Source organism: Lissotriton helveticus, chromosome 1_1 (assembly GCF_964261635.1).
Source record: "Lissotriton helveticus chromosome 1_1, aLisHel1.1, whole genome shotgun sequence".
In the NCBI taxonomy this organism is placed as follows: Eukaryota; Metazoa; Chordata; class Amphibia; order Caudata; family Salamandridae; genus Lissotriton; species Lissotriton helveticus.
The window spans coordinates 277345769-277362922 of NC_136057.1; the positions used below are offsets into that span (position 1 = coordinate 277345769).

The 17154-nt window shown below is 45.6% G+C and overlaps 1 protein-coding gene across 1 annotated transcript in view; it reads left to right on the forward strand.

The window, feature by feature from the left end:
- The window catches only part of LOC144769361 (cystine/glutamate transporter-like), a 368176-nt gene that overhangs the window by 221914 nt on the left and 129108 nt on the right, over nt 1-17154 (forward strand). The window contains exon 9 of the mRNA XM_078653416.1: nt 8543-8639. Coding sequence (XP_078509542.1) covers nt 8543-8639 — 97 coding nt within the window. The remainder of the gene's footprint in view (nt 1-8542; nt 8640-17154) is intronic.

Below are 17154 nucleotides of genomic sequence, written 5' to 3' on the forward strand. Positions count from 1 at the left end.
GCTTGTGACAAATCAATTACAATAAAATAGCCAGCCTTCCTCATAGTTCACAATATTTCATTTATCGTCTGGAAGGGGAATCTATCCACCCAAATGCTAGAGTTGAGGTCTCGGAGGTTCATAATTAACCTTATTCCTTTTCCCCCTGCTTTACGTGTGACTGCAATTGGAGCAAACCACTCAGAGTTTTCTATCTGTTCAATTACTCCTTGTTTTACCATTTTCCTAAGTTCCTCCCTCAAAGGTTATTCCATGAGATGAGGAAAAGGCCTAACTTCGTGTACCACAGGACATTTTTTTTATGTGATTTTGTGTTGAAAGGTTTCTAAGCACCCTAGATTGTCATTGAGCTCTTCTGGGAATTCCTGCAAATGTCATCACCTGTGCACAACCTCTCACATAGAAGTACTTGTTCAGCATTGTTAGGGTCTAACTTTATCCCGAACTCGCTTTGATATCTCAAACCCAGCAAATTGGAACCCTGTGCTGTCACGTAAATCTTCCAAATGGTGAAACGTCCTTTGAACTCTATCCTCATAGTGGCCATGCCTAGTAAAGTAATAGGATCCACTGGTGTGAGAAGTTGTCCTGGTATATGCTGTCCACTAATTAAAGTGGGCCCCTTGCACCAGTCCAAACAAGCCTTATGGTGATTTAAGAGGTCACAGGTAACCTTAGAAAGCTATCCAAGTGGTAGTTGTGGAGAGCAGCCTTCAGGCTTAGTCTTGAAGAATGTTAAGCAGCTTGTTTTTCCAGAATGCAACCTTATAGTATTGGTTAAATGAAATTAGAACCACACAGTAGTTATAGAAAATATGTATTTATTAATATAACACTCTCTAGTATGACACAGTATCTCCTACACAGAGATAATCACAAAATACTTAAGCATAGGAATGACAGTAAATAGCACGAATACACTGTGGGCCCCGGGGGGGACCAACCCCTATACTAAAATATTGGTATAAGAACCACAACGCAAGTTAAGACAGTGTCTAAAGGTTGTAGAATTGCTGGAATGCCAAGGAACCACCCAAGGTGAGTAAGTAGGGACCCTACGATGGACGGTTGTTGTGTGGAAACACAACTGCGTGCTCTGTACAATTCTATGGGGAAGTCGAAGTTAAAGTTTTAGAGTTTAAGGACCCTTTGGACTTTGAAGAACCCCCATGGAAGTTAGGAGGTTGGAGATCCACCCCATCTGTGGATACGAGGTACCCAAGTTACCTATCCGAGGGAAGCCGGGCGCATAGGTCTGGAGTGGCGTCGGAATCCGCCATTGAACCCGATAGAGGACTTGGAAGAAGAGCCGTTGCTGGAAGGAAGAAAAGTGTCCATTGGAATACAAAGGTGGATTCTTGTTAAAGGGTACCTGAAAGCAGAGTCATTGCAGATTTTCCCACTGCGTTTCTGGCTTGTGCATTTTCTAGACCCCCCAGCTATAATTGTCGCAATTAATTGACTTTCGGCTTCTGCTAATTCCCTAGATAAATCCTGTTCTAATCTATTATTATTCCTCTGTTCTGCCCAGCCATATCTTAAAGTCTCCCCCCTTATGGCAGCTGGGAAATACATGGTCTGGTGCAGTTAATTATATGACAATAATGAAAGGGTAGGACAGTTATTGGCCCGACGCAGAAGGGAGAGGGTTGTTCAGGGGGATATCTCAGAAATATAGGATCCTATCCTTGGCCCAATTTATGATCCTTTAGTGATTCACTTGTCATTTCAGAGGTTTACTAACATTTATACACAGAAGATACCCGCTATGAGGATAAAGAATTGGCGGAATATGTTATGGGTTTATCTTTTGGAGGGTCAACTCCAGAGGAGATAGTGCTTCTTGAGGCTCCAATCTCAGAGGATGAAGTAAGGGGGGCAGTTAATTCCTTACCAACAGGGAAAAGCGGTTGGAACCGACTCCATCCCGGTGAATTTTATAAAATCTTTTACCCATGCTTAAATGAGGGTATCAGCGAGATCTTTACAAGTGCCCAAGCACGGGGGGAGGCCCCGGATTCTCAGAGGTCGGCCAATATAGCGGCATTTCCAAAAAAGGACAATCCCACTAATGAGTTAGGCTTTTATCGACCCATCACGTTGATTTATAGCGATATAAAAATGTATGCTAAAATTCTAGCTAATCGCTTAGCTATGGTGGTCAAGAGATTGGTTTCTCCCATCCAGCATGGGTTTGTCCTGGCCGTAGCACGGCTGAGCATATTCGGCAGATGATTGCTCTGTTCGATGCCTCAAAGAGTGCCGGAGGTCTTATGGCTCTAATTCTGTTAGACGCAGAGAAAGCATTTGATGGGGTCTCCTGGCCTTTTTTATGGGCTATATTAAAAAGAAATGGCCTAGGAAAAGGCTTTATCAAGGCCATCCAGCTGATGTATCGAAACCAATTTGCTCGAGTGGTTGCAATGGGAGGTATCGCTAACCTGATTACAATCTGCTGCAGAACTCAGCAAGGGTGTCCTTGTTCATTTTTACTATTTGAGCCCTCGTTAGAAAGATCGAGCAAAATAATAGTATTCTAGCTAGGCATAACAAAGGGGGAGATACTAAGATCCTTGCTTATGCGGACGACTTGGCCGTCTCCAACGCCAACCCTGCTGATGGCTTGGGCAAAATTGGAAGGGAAGCTATCCGTTTTGGATGTTTTTCTGGATATTTACTCAATCAAAGTAAAACCTAAGTTGTGATAAATAGCTTAGTTCAGCTTGTTGATTATCGGGTAGCCACTAAGGCAAGATATCTTGGGGTAAATATAACAGAAAATGTAGAGAATACTGTTGATTTAAATTTAGGTCCATAACTCCGGAGGCTTAAAGTTGATTTTCCCCAAATGAATAACCTAAAATTTACATTATTAGGGAGAAGTAATGTGATTAAAATGATATTTCTTACTAGAATTTTGTCTTTTTTTAGGGCCATTCCATTAGAGGTAGAAAGCAGATGGTTAAAATCCCTAAATCAGATGACGTCCTGGTTTTTGTGGGCTGGTCAACAACCCCGAAGGACCTTCAACTTCTTGACTCTTCCAAGAGGTCAAGGGGGTGGGTTGTCCCTAATTTTCAATTGTATTATTGGGCATCGATGTTACAGCAGATGGCGACACTAGTAACATGCGCTGGAAATGGCTCAGAGGGGGGATGCAGTGTCTATTTATGAATTAGTGATGGGCACTGAAGCTAGAGGACGTCTTCTACAACAGATTGAATATGGCTATTTTAAAAGCGTTAGATTAAAGGTTTTGAGGAGCGCATTCAAGGTATGGACAATCGTCCGGAAGAAATATGGTCTAGGTCGGCTAAATAACTATACTCCTCTATACGATAATGCTCTACTCCACAATATCTTCAAAGATGGATACATGAAACATTGGGATCAGAAGGAGTTGAGGAAGATTGGCAACCAGGTCGAGGAAGGAGTGATTCTTTCCTTTGATACAATCAAGGATAAGTCAGGCATTGGTTATAACCATTTTTTCCAGTACCTACAAGTAAGGGAATTTTGGGTTAAAAGATTAGGGGGAAGTGCAGGTTTTTCTCATGTGGCACTCATTGATTTTGTTGTTAAAATCTCCACCTTCTTTAGCTAATTTGTATAAATGATTAAATAAAGAAATGGTGTATGACCTTACAAAACACACGGCTGGTTGGAAGGAGTTATTGTAAATACTGTATTGTATTTGTAAAGAAAAACATAATTTTTGTGGTGAAATAAAAAAAAATGAAAGCAGAGGGGATAGAGTCTGGGTTATTCAGGAGTGACCAGGGGCTCGGTAGACAAATGCCCACCCATGTTAGGTGCTTCAGGTGTGTTGATGGAGTTCTTGACTCTGCAGCCACGGGGACCAGGAGGCATCGAGGATGACCAGGAGTAGGATATGAGCTATCCCATGAAGGATTTCTAGTGCTGAGGGGTCGGTGTCCGACTGGAGCATCAAACCTCGGCAACGGCAACCCAAGCAGAAGGTCGAGGATGGTTCCAGTTCAAACCAGCAAGGTCCAGGAAACTCAGGGGAGTCAGGGAAGGCCTGTAGCAACCAGGGGAGCCCAAGAAAAGCAAAGTTGATCCTCAAGTGGACCCACAGGCCGGAGGCAGAGGAGTCGCAAGAGGACCTCAAGCGATTTCATCAAACAGACCACAGAGCACTCAATGCGCGGAGGCCGGAGTTCTTGGTAGGAAATAGTGCCAGAGGTTTGGGCTACTCGTAGCCCAATGCCCTTGTTTGGGAAACGCCAACAAGCATATTCACTTACAAATGTACGAAGTGAACAGGGGTTCAGGTGTTGCAGCCCCCACGAAGGATTCTGACCTCTAAATCAGTGACAGGGCAGCTCAAACCTTAAGGGACGTAGAAACCCGCCTCCTGTATTGCTGACGCCTTCATAGTCTGTAGGAGCTCAGGGTCAGCAGACGGGACAGTATTGTTGTGGTGCCTGCTAATGCACGGGTGTGACTCCTTCACTCCAAGGGAGATACCTACGGTTGTACTTGATGCTCCACAGGTCCTGCATGGATCCTGTATGGTGCACGGGCACAGACGATGCTTCAGACTGAGAGGGAGACATGGTCGGGCCCAAACGAAGTCCAGCGAAGTCCAGAATGTCCAGACAGTCGAAGTTCAATAGTTTCTGGTTCAGAATCTTGTCCACATCGAACCTAGGGTCCTACAGCCAGGTAAGCCCTTTTGTACCCCCGGGATAGGCTGGGTGAGATTCAGGGGACCTTCCATGGGGAGGGTCTGGACAGTGGGGAGGTTACTCTCATGCCCTTTATCCAGTTTCGCGCCAGAGCAGGAGCCAAGGGCTCCCAGAACTGGTTTGAACTGGACTATGCACAGGGACACCAAGTGTTTCCCTCATGCAGACATTTGGTCGCTGGCATGCACACCCACCCAGCCCTAATACACTAAATCCTGTCAGGGAGGTGGTCACACCTCCTGTGACAGGATGTCTATTGTTCTACCTTCCTCTCCTCTGCTCAAGCTTAGCTCAGCAGCGGAGGGCCGAAACGTGTCTCTGGTCGGCAGCTACCATTTTGTGCTGTCTGGGACTAGAAGGCTGGTATTGGGAAAACCAGGGACCCATCGAAGCTCGCTTCTGAGGGGTGGAATCATACCTCCCACACTGGTTACCGGTGTGGGAGGTTTAATTCCACAATGTTTGACACCAAACATGATAGGGCTACTTTCAGCCGTTTTAGAGTTGGTCATCATGTGGTTGCATAATGCCACTCTATATGTTGTAAATGGCTGATGCACTGACAACCCGGGAGAATGGACTCCGTCGGCTGCCGGGGTGTCCCGCTCATGCAACGGCACCTTCTCACTTGGAACCAAGCACCCTGCCTTCAGGATTGTTAAGATCTGCTATAGGGGTGACCTATAGGTTTTAAGTGCAGTGACCCTTAGATATAGTAAACCTATATCTTAAGTAAGTGGTGCATGCACCAACTTACACAGGCTGCAATGGCAGGCCTGTAGGTTCAATTTTGCATGGCCTCTCATAAGTGGCATAATACATGCTTCAGCCGATGGGAGGCATCTGATCTACCTATGCCCTGGGTACATGGGTACCATATACTAGAGACTGATAAGGGTACCCCATTATCAAATCTGGAGTGTACCAAAGAACATACCATAATAGTTTAGGGAGAAAGCCGATAAACTGGGGTCCTGATTAGCAGGATCCCAGTCCGATAAGTCAAAACAGTATCACATTCAGCAAACAGTGGGGGTAACCATAAGAAGCAGATCCTACTTTCTACAACTGGGTTTGACTATCAGCATCTTGTAAGTTGTACCCTTTCTTAACAAATTCACCCTCATGCACATTTTTTGCCGTGACAGTGTACGGAGAACACAAGTCACATACACTGTAACTACTACCACATCCAACAAATTCTTACATAAGGGATATGTACCTTGTGTAGTGCCTCCTTTATTATCAACTTGGAAAACAGATTCATCCCTAAACTCTTCCTCTCTCCCTACTATATCTATAGGTTTACTTTCTATATTTCTACAAACTTTAGCATAGTGGCCGCTCTTGTTACATTTGCTTCATGCTCAAATTCGGACATGGCAATTAGCTAGATTATTAGTGTCCCACACCGATATCATCTAGAATTTCCTGTTTCTGAGTTAGTTTTGAATGTGCTTATTCCCATAGTTGTTCATTGTTTAATCTCTAAGACTGTGCCTTCTTTCCCCCTATCAATGTGTGCCTCCTTCACTTCTTAATTAGGACTAGGTTATTTCATAACTTTGATACACTCAGCCGTTTGCTCTATACATTTTGCTAGCTCTACGGCTTTATATAAATTAGGGTTGCATGCAAGTAACTATTCCTGTATTTTTATATTGTTAGTGCATCGTACCAATTGGTCATGTATCAACGAATCACACACCTCTTAGTACAGCTATATAACTCACAATCTTTTCATTTCTTTCCTGAATTCGACTGAAGAATTTGTGTTGCTCCAAAACAACATTAATCTTCTGTTCAAAGTGTTCTTCTAACTGCTTTAAGGCTTCTTGGTACAGATCCAACTGTTCTGTGTCAGTGTCATCTTCACTGTCTCTATTGCTAGCCCCTAGACTCTAGACAGAGGTCTTCCCATTGAACGAGACACATCTCCATATTTACAAGAAATCGTAAATCTGGAGATGTGTGTGAATGCTACGCCACCCTAGAGTTGGCGTAGCGAGGCGCAACGAGGAGAAATGTTTTCATTTCTCCTCATTTTTTCCTCTTTCAATGCGTGCTGCATTCTACAGCACACATTAAAAGAGGAAAATGCCTGTAGTGATTGTTTTTGTGCAGGAAGGGCCCCTTTCTGCACAATAACAATCTCCCCACGACGTAGGCATCCTTGCACAATGGTGCAAGGGTGCCAGCGCCGGCGCATGGCTGAAGCTTGTGCGCCAACGCAGGGGAAGGACAGAGATGCGACATATTCTTGTAAATATGTTGCATCTCTGTGCTTTCCAAACTAACAGAGCACAGCGCAGCAAAATGACTTGCTGCACCATGCTGTGTTACTTGTTGTAAATCTGCCCTAAAGTGCTTTAAAATGTTTACAACTCCAGAACATCCACAGGACCAAACTCTCACGAGTGCCGAGATGCAATGGGACTTGTATATAATGTTTTTATAAGATAAATTATTCTTATAATAGAAATTGCCAAAAGTGGAAAACATTTTGGGGCAGATTTACAAGCCCCTTGCGCCACTTTTGCGTCACTTTTAACATGGAAAAGTGATGCAAAAGTGGCGCAAACGGCTTGTAAATCCGCCCCTTGGTGTACAGAAAAAAACTTTTTAAGATGTATAAATGTCTTTTCTGTTCTTGGTTAAATTAATTTGTTGTTGACCTGTGACATTCTTAACTTCCTGGAGTTTTATTCACAGCTACCGCTTGATAAAACTGTTTAAATGTAAGGAATAGGCAGAGTGGGGGCCCAGGGGGTACTGAAACCAGAAAAAAACAAAGCCTCTGTAACCAGTTTACAAGGGCATGTAAATATGCAAATGGTCTTTAACGACCTGTCAGAAACTCGGGTGTGCCGGAGATAAGACTCCAGACACTGCCCAGCCCACAGCAGCTCGAGCTGCACTGCAGCAGCCAGGGCTGAGACACAAACAAGGAGGAGGGGGGCTGAAGCCCTTGTAGTTCTATGGGCCTGGGAAGAAGTTTGACTGGGAATGCGCGACCCCCTTTGTAACACTCCACGCCCCCTCTGGGGGTCGCGCCCCACAGTTTGAAGACCCCTGCGGGCCTCTAGAGTTTCAAAAATGTTTCTGTCCTGTGTTCCTAAATTATGGACAAGGATTTCTTTCTTACTGTATGGAGTGATTTTTCCCCATATATTGCTACTAGGTATGATTAGAATAATTGTACCCACTCTATCCAGGGAAATAATGGGTCACCTATTTCATGCTTGCAACTGTCATATTTTAAATTTACATGGGTTGTACAAATAAAACAGGCAACTGAGTAGGATGAATAATATAGCTAATGTGGAACTATAATCTACTCATTATGCAGAAGTAAGGTTCTTTTATGTAGAATGGTAATGTGACACTACATACATCTGTAGCTATATTTATTACACAAGTCAAAGTATGTTAAACACATATACTATTAAGTTGAAATTTATTATACTTACAATATGGCTGCTCAAAATCGAGATAAATCATGATGTAGCTTTTATCACATGACATGCCCGAAACAGAGGTTAAGGGTGAAGTCACAGATCTAAACTACAGGTGAAAAAGTTCACTCCCTCAAAGCTCGGGTGGATCCACTACTTGCACGTACTAGTGAGTAACTAAAAATAATAGTGTATTTTAAGTTAATAGTGCAGAAAAGTGAAATGGCGCTGCTAAAGTGAGTGAATGCCGTCAGTATGAAAGAGCAATGAATTAATGCGTGCGACCAACCTAAGCAATTTCATAACTTATAAGATGATTGAGTCCCACATGTGTTTTGCATGACTTGAGACTTCTCTTATTTTTTTCACCAACAGGATATTTTTTGTAGCCTCGAGGGAGAGGCAGTGGCCCCATCTCTTCTCCATGATCCATATTGAAAGACACACACCTTTGCCTGCTCTAATATTGATGGTGAGTGATGCCTCTTAATGCCTATACACCTACCTTTTTCTTCCAAATCTTTAAGTTGCTTTCCATACCAAGTGTTTTGAACTATAGCCTTATAGCCCGCCATAGTGGCCAGAAATCAGTGATATGACCAAAGTGAACAGAGAACAGAGGTGGCTTACAACTTACAAGACCAATACTGAAACTCATTACTTTGATGTCTATTTGTTTCTGCTTGCATTTTACAGAGCCGAAACCATATGTGCGGATGGTGTTAGTATACTAGGTAATGTTATGTGCTGTGTCTGTACTACAGGAGCAGCAGTAGACCCACATGGACAGGGGCATGGATTTGGTCAGGATAACAAGTTCCATATAGGTATCGGTGTTGAAAAGAGATATTGAATTTAGTTCAGTTCAGTCCAGTTCTATTTAGCACAAACCTCATCAATGTTGAAACATCGTTGAGAATCAATCGTTCAGTAAAAAGACTTTATTGACCGACTTTAAACAGTTAAATATTTTCCAACATTCATAAACTTTGCTTTGTGGAATGTGTCTCTCTTTATTGGAATAAGAATTATTATTATTTTTTTTAAATATTTGCTTTGTTTTCTTTGTTTTGTGATCACCCTTGCGCCATCTTTACTCTTTCCAGAGCACTGTGTGTTCAAGTATCTCCCTGAGCAAATATTTTAATTGTTTGTCAGTGCTAAACTCTAGAATTTGTTTTCAACAAAGATATCTAAATGGACCTGGTTAAGATGGAAACAGCTAGGTTGTGTGGTCAAGAACAGTTCCTTTGCCAAGGACTTGAATTAGTCCCTGGACTGCAGAGCTATTGTCCTACCTTTTAGTGTCAATGTTTAATGTTGTTTTTTGGAGCCATCATGTGCTTGGAATGAGAGAAGACGGGACCAAATACAATTACAATGCCCTCATGAAGTAAGGATTCAATTACTTGCTGGAAGTCTTCATTACTCTGATTACTCTTATTCTCGTACCAATCCTTACTAGATGAGGTGTTTTAGCAAACCCGTAATAAAAAGGTAATACAAGGTGACAAAGCCAACAACATTTCCTGTATTTCCCCAAGCCATTCAAAGGAAAACAGGTCGTGAAGAGGAACTGAAGGGAGGGTCATAAGAATTGGTACGAGAAGAAGGGTGTTTGTAGTAATTAAAATTACTGGTAAGTAATTTAATCATTACCTCCTCAACCGCCTTCTCGTACCACTAATTACGGGATAAGGATATACCAGGGCAATTGTCACAACTTGTTTCCTGACAGACAAGTACTCGCAAATGATGCAACACAAAAATTCTTTAATGCAGTCTTAAGGAGAGACAATCTTTTTCAGCTGTCAATTCCCGAGTACCAAAATTCATAGAAGCAAAATTCTGTACAACCAGGCTGTAGTGAGAGCATAAAAGTAGAGGGTGTAGCCAAGGTAGCGTCCCAGCATATATCCAAAACAGAACTCCACCCACCTCAGCCCAAGAAGCAGTCATACCATGAGTGGATCTGCCCTGTATTCCACTCGGCAGGGCAGTGTGCTGAGCAACATAAGGGAAATGAGAGACCATATCCATCTGTTCAAAGTTTGGGTAGAAGTCTTTTGTCCCATATGAAATTCACATTGTCTATATTGTTGGGATCTACCCAAATACATTTTAACAGCTCTCAGCACATCCAAAGTATTGAATATGCTACTTACCAGTATGCATCTGTTCTTGGCATGTAGGGCTGCTAACATTCATATCTTAGCATTAGATCGCCGCCTAGTGTTGGGTCCGGATGATCGCACATTGTTGTCCTGGAAGAGTCTTCGAAGTATCCTGAGATAGGTGGCTCCTCCCCTGGACTACAGTGCGCATGGGCATCGGCTCCATCCCCAGATTGTTTTTCGCCATTGTGGCAGAAGATGGAGTGAAAAGTGTAAAGGATGTCCATGCTAATGATTGAATACAATAGTACATCTGCAGCTGCGACAGGCACCGGGGAGGAGGGTGGGCGATATGAATGTTAGCAGCCCTACATGCCAAGAACAGATGCATACTGGTAAGTAGCATATTCAGTTCGAGGCATGTGGGCTGCTAAATTCATATCTTAGCATAGAATACATAGCAGTCCCTTCATTAGCGGCGGTTGCCCGTGCCAGCTGCAGAAGCTTGAAAAAGTGTTTTGAGAACAGCCTGTCCTACAGCAGCCTGCTGTTTGGAATGTACATCAACACAGTAGTGTTTTGTGAAGGTATGTGGTGTAACCCACGTGGCTGCTCTGCAAATGTCCTCTAAAGGAATGTTCCCCAGGAAAGCCATGGATGCCCCCAATTTGCGTGTGGAGTGCGCCCTTGGGGGTATCGTTAAAGTGCGCTTGGCCTTTTGATAACAGATTTGGATGCACTTAACAATCCACCTGGCTATTCCTGCTTTGGAAATAGGGTTGCCTTTGTGTTGTGGTGAGAAGGCAACAAAAAGTTGTTTTGTTTTCCTAAAGTGTTGTGTCCTGTCTATGTAGTACATCAACGCCCTCCGTACGTCTAACGTATGGAGCATTCTTTCCGCCACCGTCTGTGGGTTTTGGAAGAACGCTGGCAAGTCAATAGTTTGGTTGAGATGAAACTGTGACACCACCTTCGGAAGGAATTTGGGGTTAGTACGTAGCACTACCCTGTTTGGATGAATCTGAATGAATGGCTCTTGGATTGTGAGCGCTTGTAGCTCACTAACACGCCTCAGTGACGTAATAGCAATTAGGAAAGCTACTTTCCACGTTAGGAACTGGAGTTCACATGAGTGCAGTGGCTCAAATGGTGGTCCCATCAGTCTGGTGAGGACCACATTAAGGTTCCACACCGGAGCTGGCGGTGTTCTTGGGGGAATGACTCGTTTCAGACCTTCCAGGAAAGCTTTAATGGCAGGCACCCTGAAGACAGAGAGATGCTGCCTGTTCTGAAGATAAGCTGCAATGGCGGATAGATGTATCCGAATGGAAGTGTACGCTAGATTGCACTTGTAAAGATGTAACAGATAGCAAATGATGTTAGGGATAGATGCATCTAGTGGGTTGATGTCATTGGCTGTACAGTAAATGACAAAACGCTTCCATTTTGCAGCATAGCATGCTCTGGTAGTTGGCCTCCTTGCCTCCTTGATGATGTTCATGCATTCTGGAGGTAGGTTAAGGTATCCAAACTCTAGGACTTCAGGAGCCAGATCGCTAGGTTGAGCTGTTGCGGATCTGGATGCTGAATTTCTCCATGGTTCTGCGTCAACAGTCTGGGCGTGAGGCTCAGTCTTTGATGCGGCACCACTGATAGTTCGAGGAACGTGGTGTACCATGCTTGGCGCGCCCACGTTGGAGCAACTAGGATGAGAGTCATCGCGTGCTGCCTTAGCTTTCTTGCCACCAGCGGTATCAGAGGGGCTGGCGGAAAAGCGTACGCAAATTTGCCTGACCAGTTCATCCATATCGCATTCCCCTGCGACTGTGGGTGAGGGAACCTGGCGGCAAAGTGTTGGCATTTTGCGTTTTCTTTTGTTGCAAACAGGTCTATCTCCGGATGACCCCACTGCTGGAAGTACGGGTGGAGTACAGATGGGTGTAACTCCCACTCGTGCATTTGATGGCTGTATCTGCTGAGCAGATCCGCCATCTGATTGTCCTTGCCCGGGAGGTGTTCTGCCATGAGGAAGATATTCCTCTGAATGGCCCACCGCCACATGCCCTGAGCCAGATGAGACAGCTGTGGCGAGTGGGTGCCCCCCTGCTTTTGAATGTAGTACATCGCGGTCATGTTGTCCGTCCGGACTAACACTACCTTGTTGCACAGATGTACAATGAAGGACTTGAGCGCCATGAAGATTGCCATCAGTTCCAGATAGTTGATGTGCATCTTTTGTTGCTGCTTCGTCCATAGTCCCTGCACTGTGTAAGTGAGCAGATGAGCTCCCCATCCCTGGAGAGATGCGTCCGTTGTCAGGATAATCTGTGGCACTGGCTCCTGGAACAGTCGGCCCTTGCAAAGGTTGTGTGGAGTCCACCAATGCAGAGAGTCGTATGCCCGACTGGTAACCAACACTAGGTCTGTTAATTTTCCCTGAGCCTGTGTCCACTGATTTGCTAAGCACTCCTGGAGCGGGCGCATATGTAACCGTGCGTGAGGGACTATGAAGATGCAGGAGGCCATCATGCCTATCAACTGCATGAACACTCTCGCTGGAAGTGAGTGTTGTGGTCTGAACTTCTGGATTAGAGACTGCATGCTGTCTATCCTGACTTGGTTTGGCTGAGCCATGGCCGTCAGGGTATTGATCGTCGCACCTAGAAACTGCCGGACATGTGCCGGCTGAAGATGCGACTTTGGGTAGTTCAACGAGAAGCCTAGATCGTGAAGGAGGTGAATGGTAGTCGACATGTCCGCGGCGCACTGTTGTTCCGACTTGGCTTGAACGAGCCAGTCGTCCAGGTAGGGGTAGACATGGATGTTCTGCCTCCTGAGGTGCGCTGCTACCGTCGCCAGACACTTGGTAAACACTCTTGGGGCTGTGGTCACTCCGAAGGGTAGGACCTTGAACTGATAATGCCTGCCTTGGATAGTGAACCTTAGGTATTTCCTGTGGGATGGGTGTAGTGGTATGTGGAAATAAGCATCCTTGAGGTCTAAGGTTGCTAAGAAGTCCCCTTGGTTTAACAAGGGAAGAATCTGTTGCAGTGTGAGCATATGGAAATGTTCTGACAGTATATACAGGTTGAGGGGACGTAGATCTAGAATGGGTCTGAGAGATCCGTCCTTCTTTGGAATAAGGAAGTACAGGGAATATACCCCTGTGCCTTCCTCCTCCACCGGCACGAGCTCGATTGCGCCTTTTTGCAGCATCACCACTACTTCCTGCTGCAATAAGTGCAAGTGCTCTGCGGACATAGGCCGTTGCCTTGGTGGAATGTTGGGTGGAGTGGATTTTAACTCTAGACAATAACCGTACTGTACCAGTTGTCGCACCCACCTGTCTGTGGTGATGTTTCTCCAGACGGGCAGGAACTGCTGTAGTCTCCCCCCGACAGGTGTTAAGTGGTCGGGGGGCAGTGACAGAGAGTCACTGTTTGCTTGGGGTAGAGGAGCGGGAGTTGTTGTTCCCTCTGCCGCGTCCTCTGGTGCTGTTTCCTCGGTAACCCCCCTTGTTCTGTTTGGGGTATGAGGACTGTGCTCCACCTCTATTGAACTGAGACTGTTGACCCATCTGTCCTCGGGTGACTCCACGTGCACCTGAGCGACGAAAATTATTGCCACGAAACTGTTGTGATTGTAGGGCCCCCATAGACTTAGCAGTTTCGGTGTCTTTTTTAATCTTTTCCAGGGTGGTGTCAACATCTGGACCAAACAGTCTATCAGGATTGACTGGCTGATTAAGTATGGTCGTTTGTATGTCAGGTTTAAACCCCGATATGCGGAGCCACGCCTGTCGTCTCAGCATGACGCTAGTGTTAATGGCCCTAGCTGCTGTGTCTGCGGCATCAAGTGCACACTTTATGGCTGCGTTGGAGATCAGTTTTCCCTCTTCTATAAGCAGTTTGGTTCCCTCTTGAAACTGCGAAGGCAGGTGTTCTAAAACCCGCTCTAGGGTGTCGTAATGAGCCCTATCATAGCGTGCCAAGAGTGCCTGTGTATTTGCAATACGCCAAAAGTTGGCAGCCTGTGCAGCTACTCTTTTGCCTCCTGCCTCTAGCACTTTGGACTCCTTATCCGGGGGAGGAGCTTCACCCGTTGTTTGGGAGTTGGCCCTTTTGCGAGCATTTGCGACTACCAGGGAGTCAAGCGGCAACTGTCCCCGAATGTATGCAGGGTCTGCAGGTGCTGGTCTGTACTTTTTTTCGATACGTGGATTGACCACTCTAGCCCTGGTAGGTTCTTTAAATATGTCCGCAGCATGTTTGAGGACCCCTTTGAGCATAGGCAGTGTCTTTACAGTCCTTTCAGAAACTGAAAAAGTGTCAAATAGAAAGTCTTCTTCTACTGGGTCAGCATGCATGTCCACATCATGATTAGCAGCTGCCCTTTCAATGAGTGCATGAAAACCTGCAGAATCTTCAGTCGGGGATGCACGTGCACTGAAAGGCTGTGGGTCAGGCTGCGGGTCTTGCCCCACATCCTGGGTGCCTTGGTCACCAATGTCATCATATGAATCCGGCTGTGCATCTGGTTCATTGATGGGGAAAGTGTATTGGTCATCTTCATCATATCCTTCCCCCTCAGAGTGTTCCGGGGAAGGAGTTGGGCTTCTTCTTGGAGGAGGCTGGATAGGTTCCATGAGGCCTGAAGCGTCCTGAGGAAACCTTTTCTTCTTCAGGGGGATGACATAGGAGTCCACTGGCTGTGAAGTGATCCTCCTCTTGTAAAGGGTCAATTTGCCCGTGTCTGCGTCGATAAAACGCTTAGAATCCTCTTCTGAGTCGATTACCCGACTTGAAAGTGCCCCTGCCGTTGAAGAATCCGACTTCCTTGGCGTCGATTTTGTTGAAAAAGCCTTCGGCGCCTCTTTTGGCGGGAGAAGGAAGAGAAGTTTACCCGCAGGCTTCACTGGAATATCCATCGGCTTCTGTGGCGATGGCATCGGAGCCGACGTAGCAGAGGCCTTCTCCCTGATTCTCTGTAGTGAAGAGGCGATGGGGGACGCGTCACTTACAGTGGTCTTCGGCGCCGACGAGGAGGTCTTGACCTTGCCCTCGGATCCGACGTCCTGTTGGCCCTTCTGAGTTTTGGACGATGATGCCGCAGTCGCCGACCCAGAGTCCTTGGACCGATGCGCAGATGCGCCAGCCTTCGATCCGTGTGTCTTTGTCGGCTCCGTTTCTACCACGCGTCCGACTAACGAAGTCCCAGTCGGAACCTGAGCCGTTTCGCTGGCTTTGGCGTCTTCCTCCTTATGCTTCCGCAATCAAGTCTCGCGAGAACCGCAAAGGAGCATGGGAGCGGTAGTTCCACACCACGTCTTGCAGGGAAACGTAGTTCGTTCCGTGGCGCGATCGTGACACTATGAGCAGATGTGATAGCCTCCAAGAAACACACTTTAAATGACAAATGTTGGGGTTGTGACCAAGTTGGCGTTCACGTATTAACCGATCCTCAGCTTTGAACTTGACCCCCCTGAACGCCACGCCTGGCTGAGCGGTACCTCAGGATGACCCAAATCATAGTAGAAGCACCCACCTCGATCAAACACCAGAGTGTAGAGTTGCAAACTACAGCGGATGCCAGCTGCAATGTCCTTGCAGACTTAGATCGGATGTTTGGAACGCTTCTCCAGCTACAACCTCCTGTTTCTCCCTGAGGATTTGACTTATCGCTTGCAGTCCTCTAAAGGGAGGGCCATTGCCATGGCACACTGTGCAAATAAGCAGGTTCTCTTGTCGAAATGGGGCCTGGAGGCATATGGTCTGAATGCACAAATTATGGGACCTTCCAGGCATGGAGAAATTGACAGCTTTTGTCTTGAATGAACATCCTCAGTTCAAGAAAACCTGGGGCCCCTGCCTTCAACACCTGGCACAGAGCTTTTGAGAACTAACCGGCCCAGCGTACCTCCGAGTGCTACGCCTCACAGCAGAAATCCCTGACCTAGCCATCTCCTTGTGGCAGCACCCTTGTTTGGACTGTAATGAGAGGCATTAAAATGTGTGATATTCACTTTTTCCCTTCCCTCTTACTTCCTGCCCTCTCCCCAGTATACCTAGGTACACTTGCACAACCTCCCCTCCTCTCTTCCTCTCCCTGTCTAATGGTGCTTTTATTATTTTTTTCCTTGCTGGCCAGTGGTTGTAGGTGAGTCGATATGTTATTGCTTACTACTTCCATGAAAATCAATAAAAATCAATCCTAAAAAACAAATGTTTCATATTCACAACATCTAGCGGTTCAAACGGAGGAAGTTGTAGTGCCCTGAAGACCAAGGGAAGAGCCCAAGAAGGGGAAGGAATTTTAATATCTGGTATCATTAACTTAAACACCATCTCTTGCACCTACAGCATCCATTTCGAGAACACCCTAAGGGATTCTCACTGTTCTTATAGCTGCCCATTAGACCTTTAACATAGCTACAGCTAAACCTTTGTCAAAAATATCCTATTGGAAATGAAGAATCCATCAGGATTAACAGTCTGTGGGATTTATATAGCGTTCAGCACATCATCTAGCAAAAGATAACTAATGATGGGCATATGCATTTCTAGTTGAAAGCTTCCTAGACTGCTGAACCGGGTGAACTACTCGAGTAACAAGCCTCTAATTCTTCAAACTACTCCCTTGAACAGCCATACTGTCAGTGGCATTCTCCTGCATTTGTCCAAGGACAGAGGGGGAGACCAAAGAGGAATCTGATCGAGAGCTCTTGCCGTTAGAAGTAACAGAGGAAAGCACCCCATCCTTAGCCTAAAGGATCTACTGGATTAAGGTAGACATTCTCCCGCCTTTGCCAGACCAGTAGTTTGAGTATCAGAGGAATAGGGGGAAAAGCATACAACAGATTCTGTGGCGATGGAC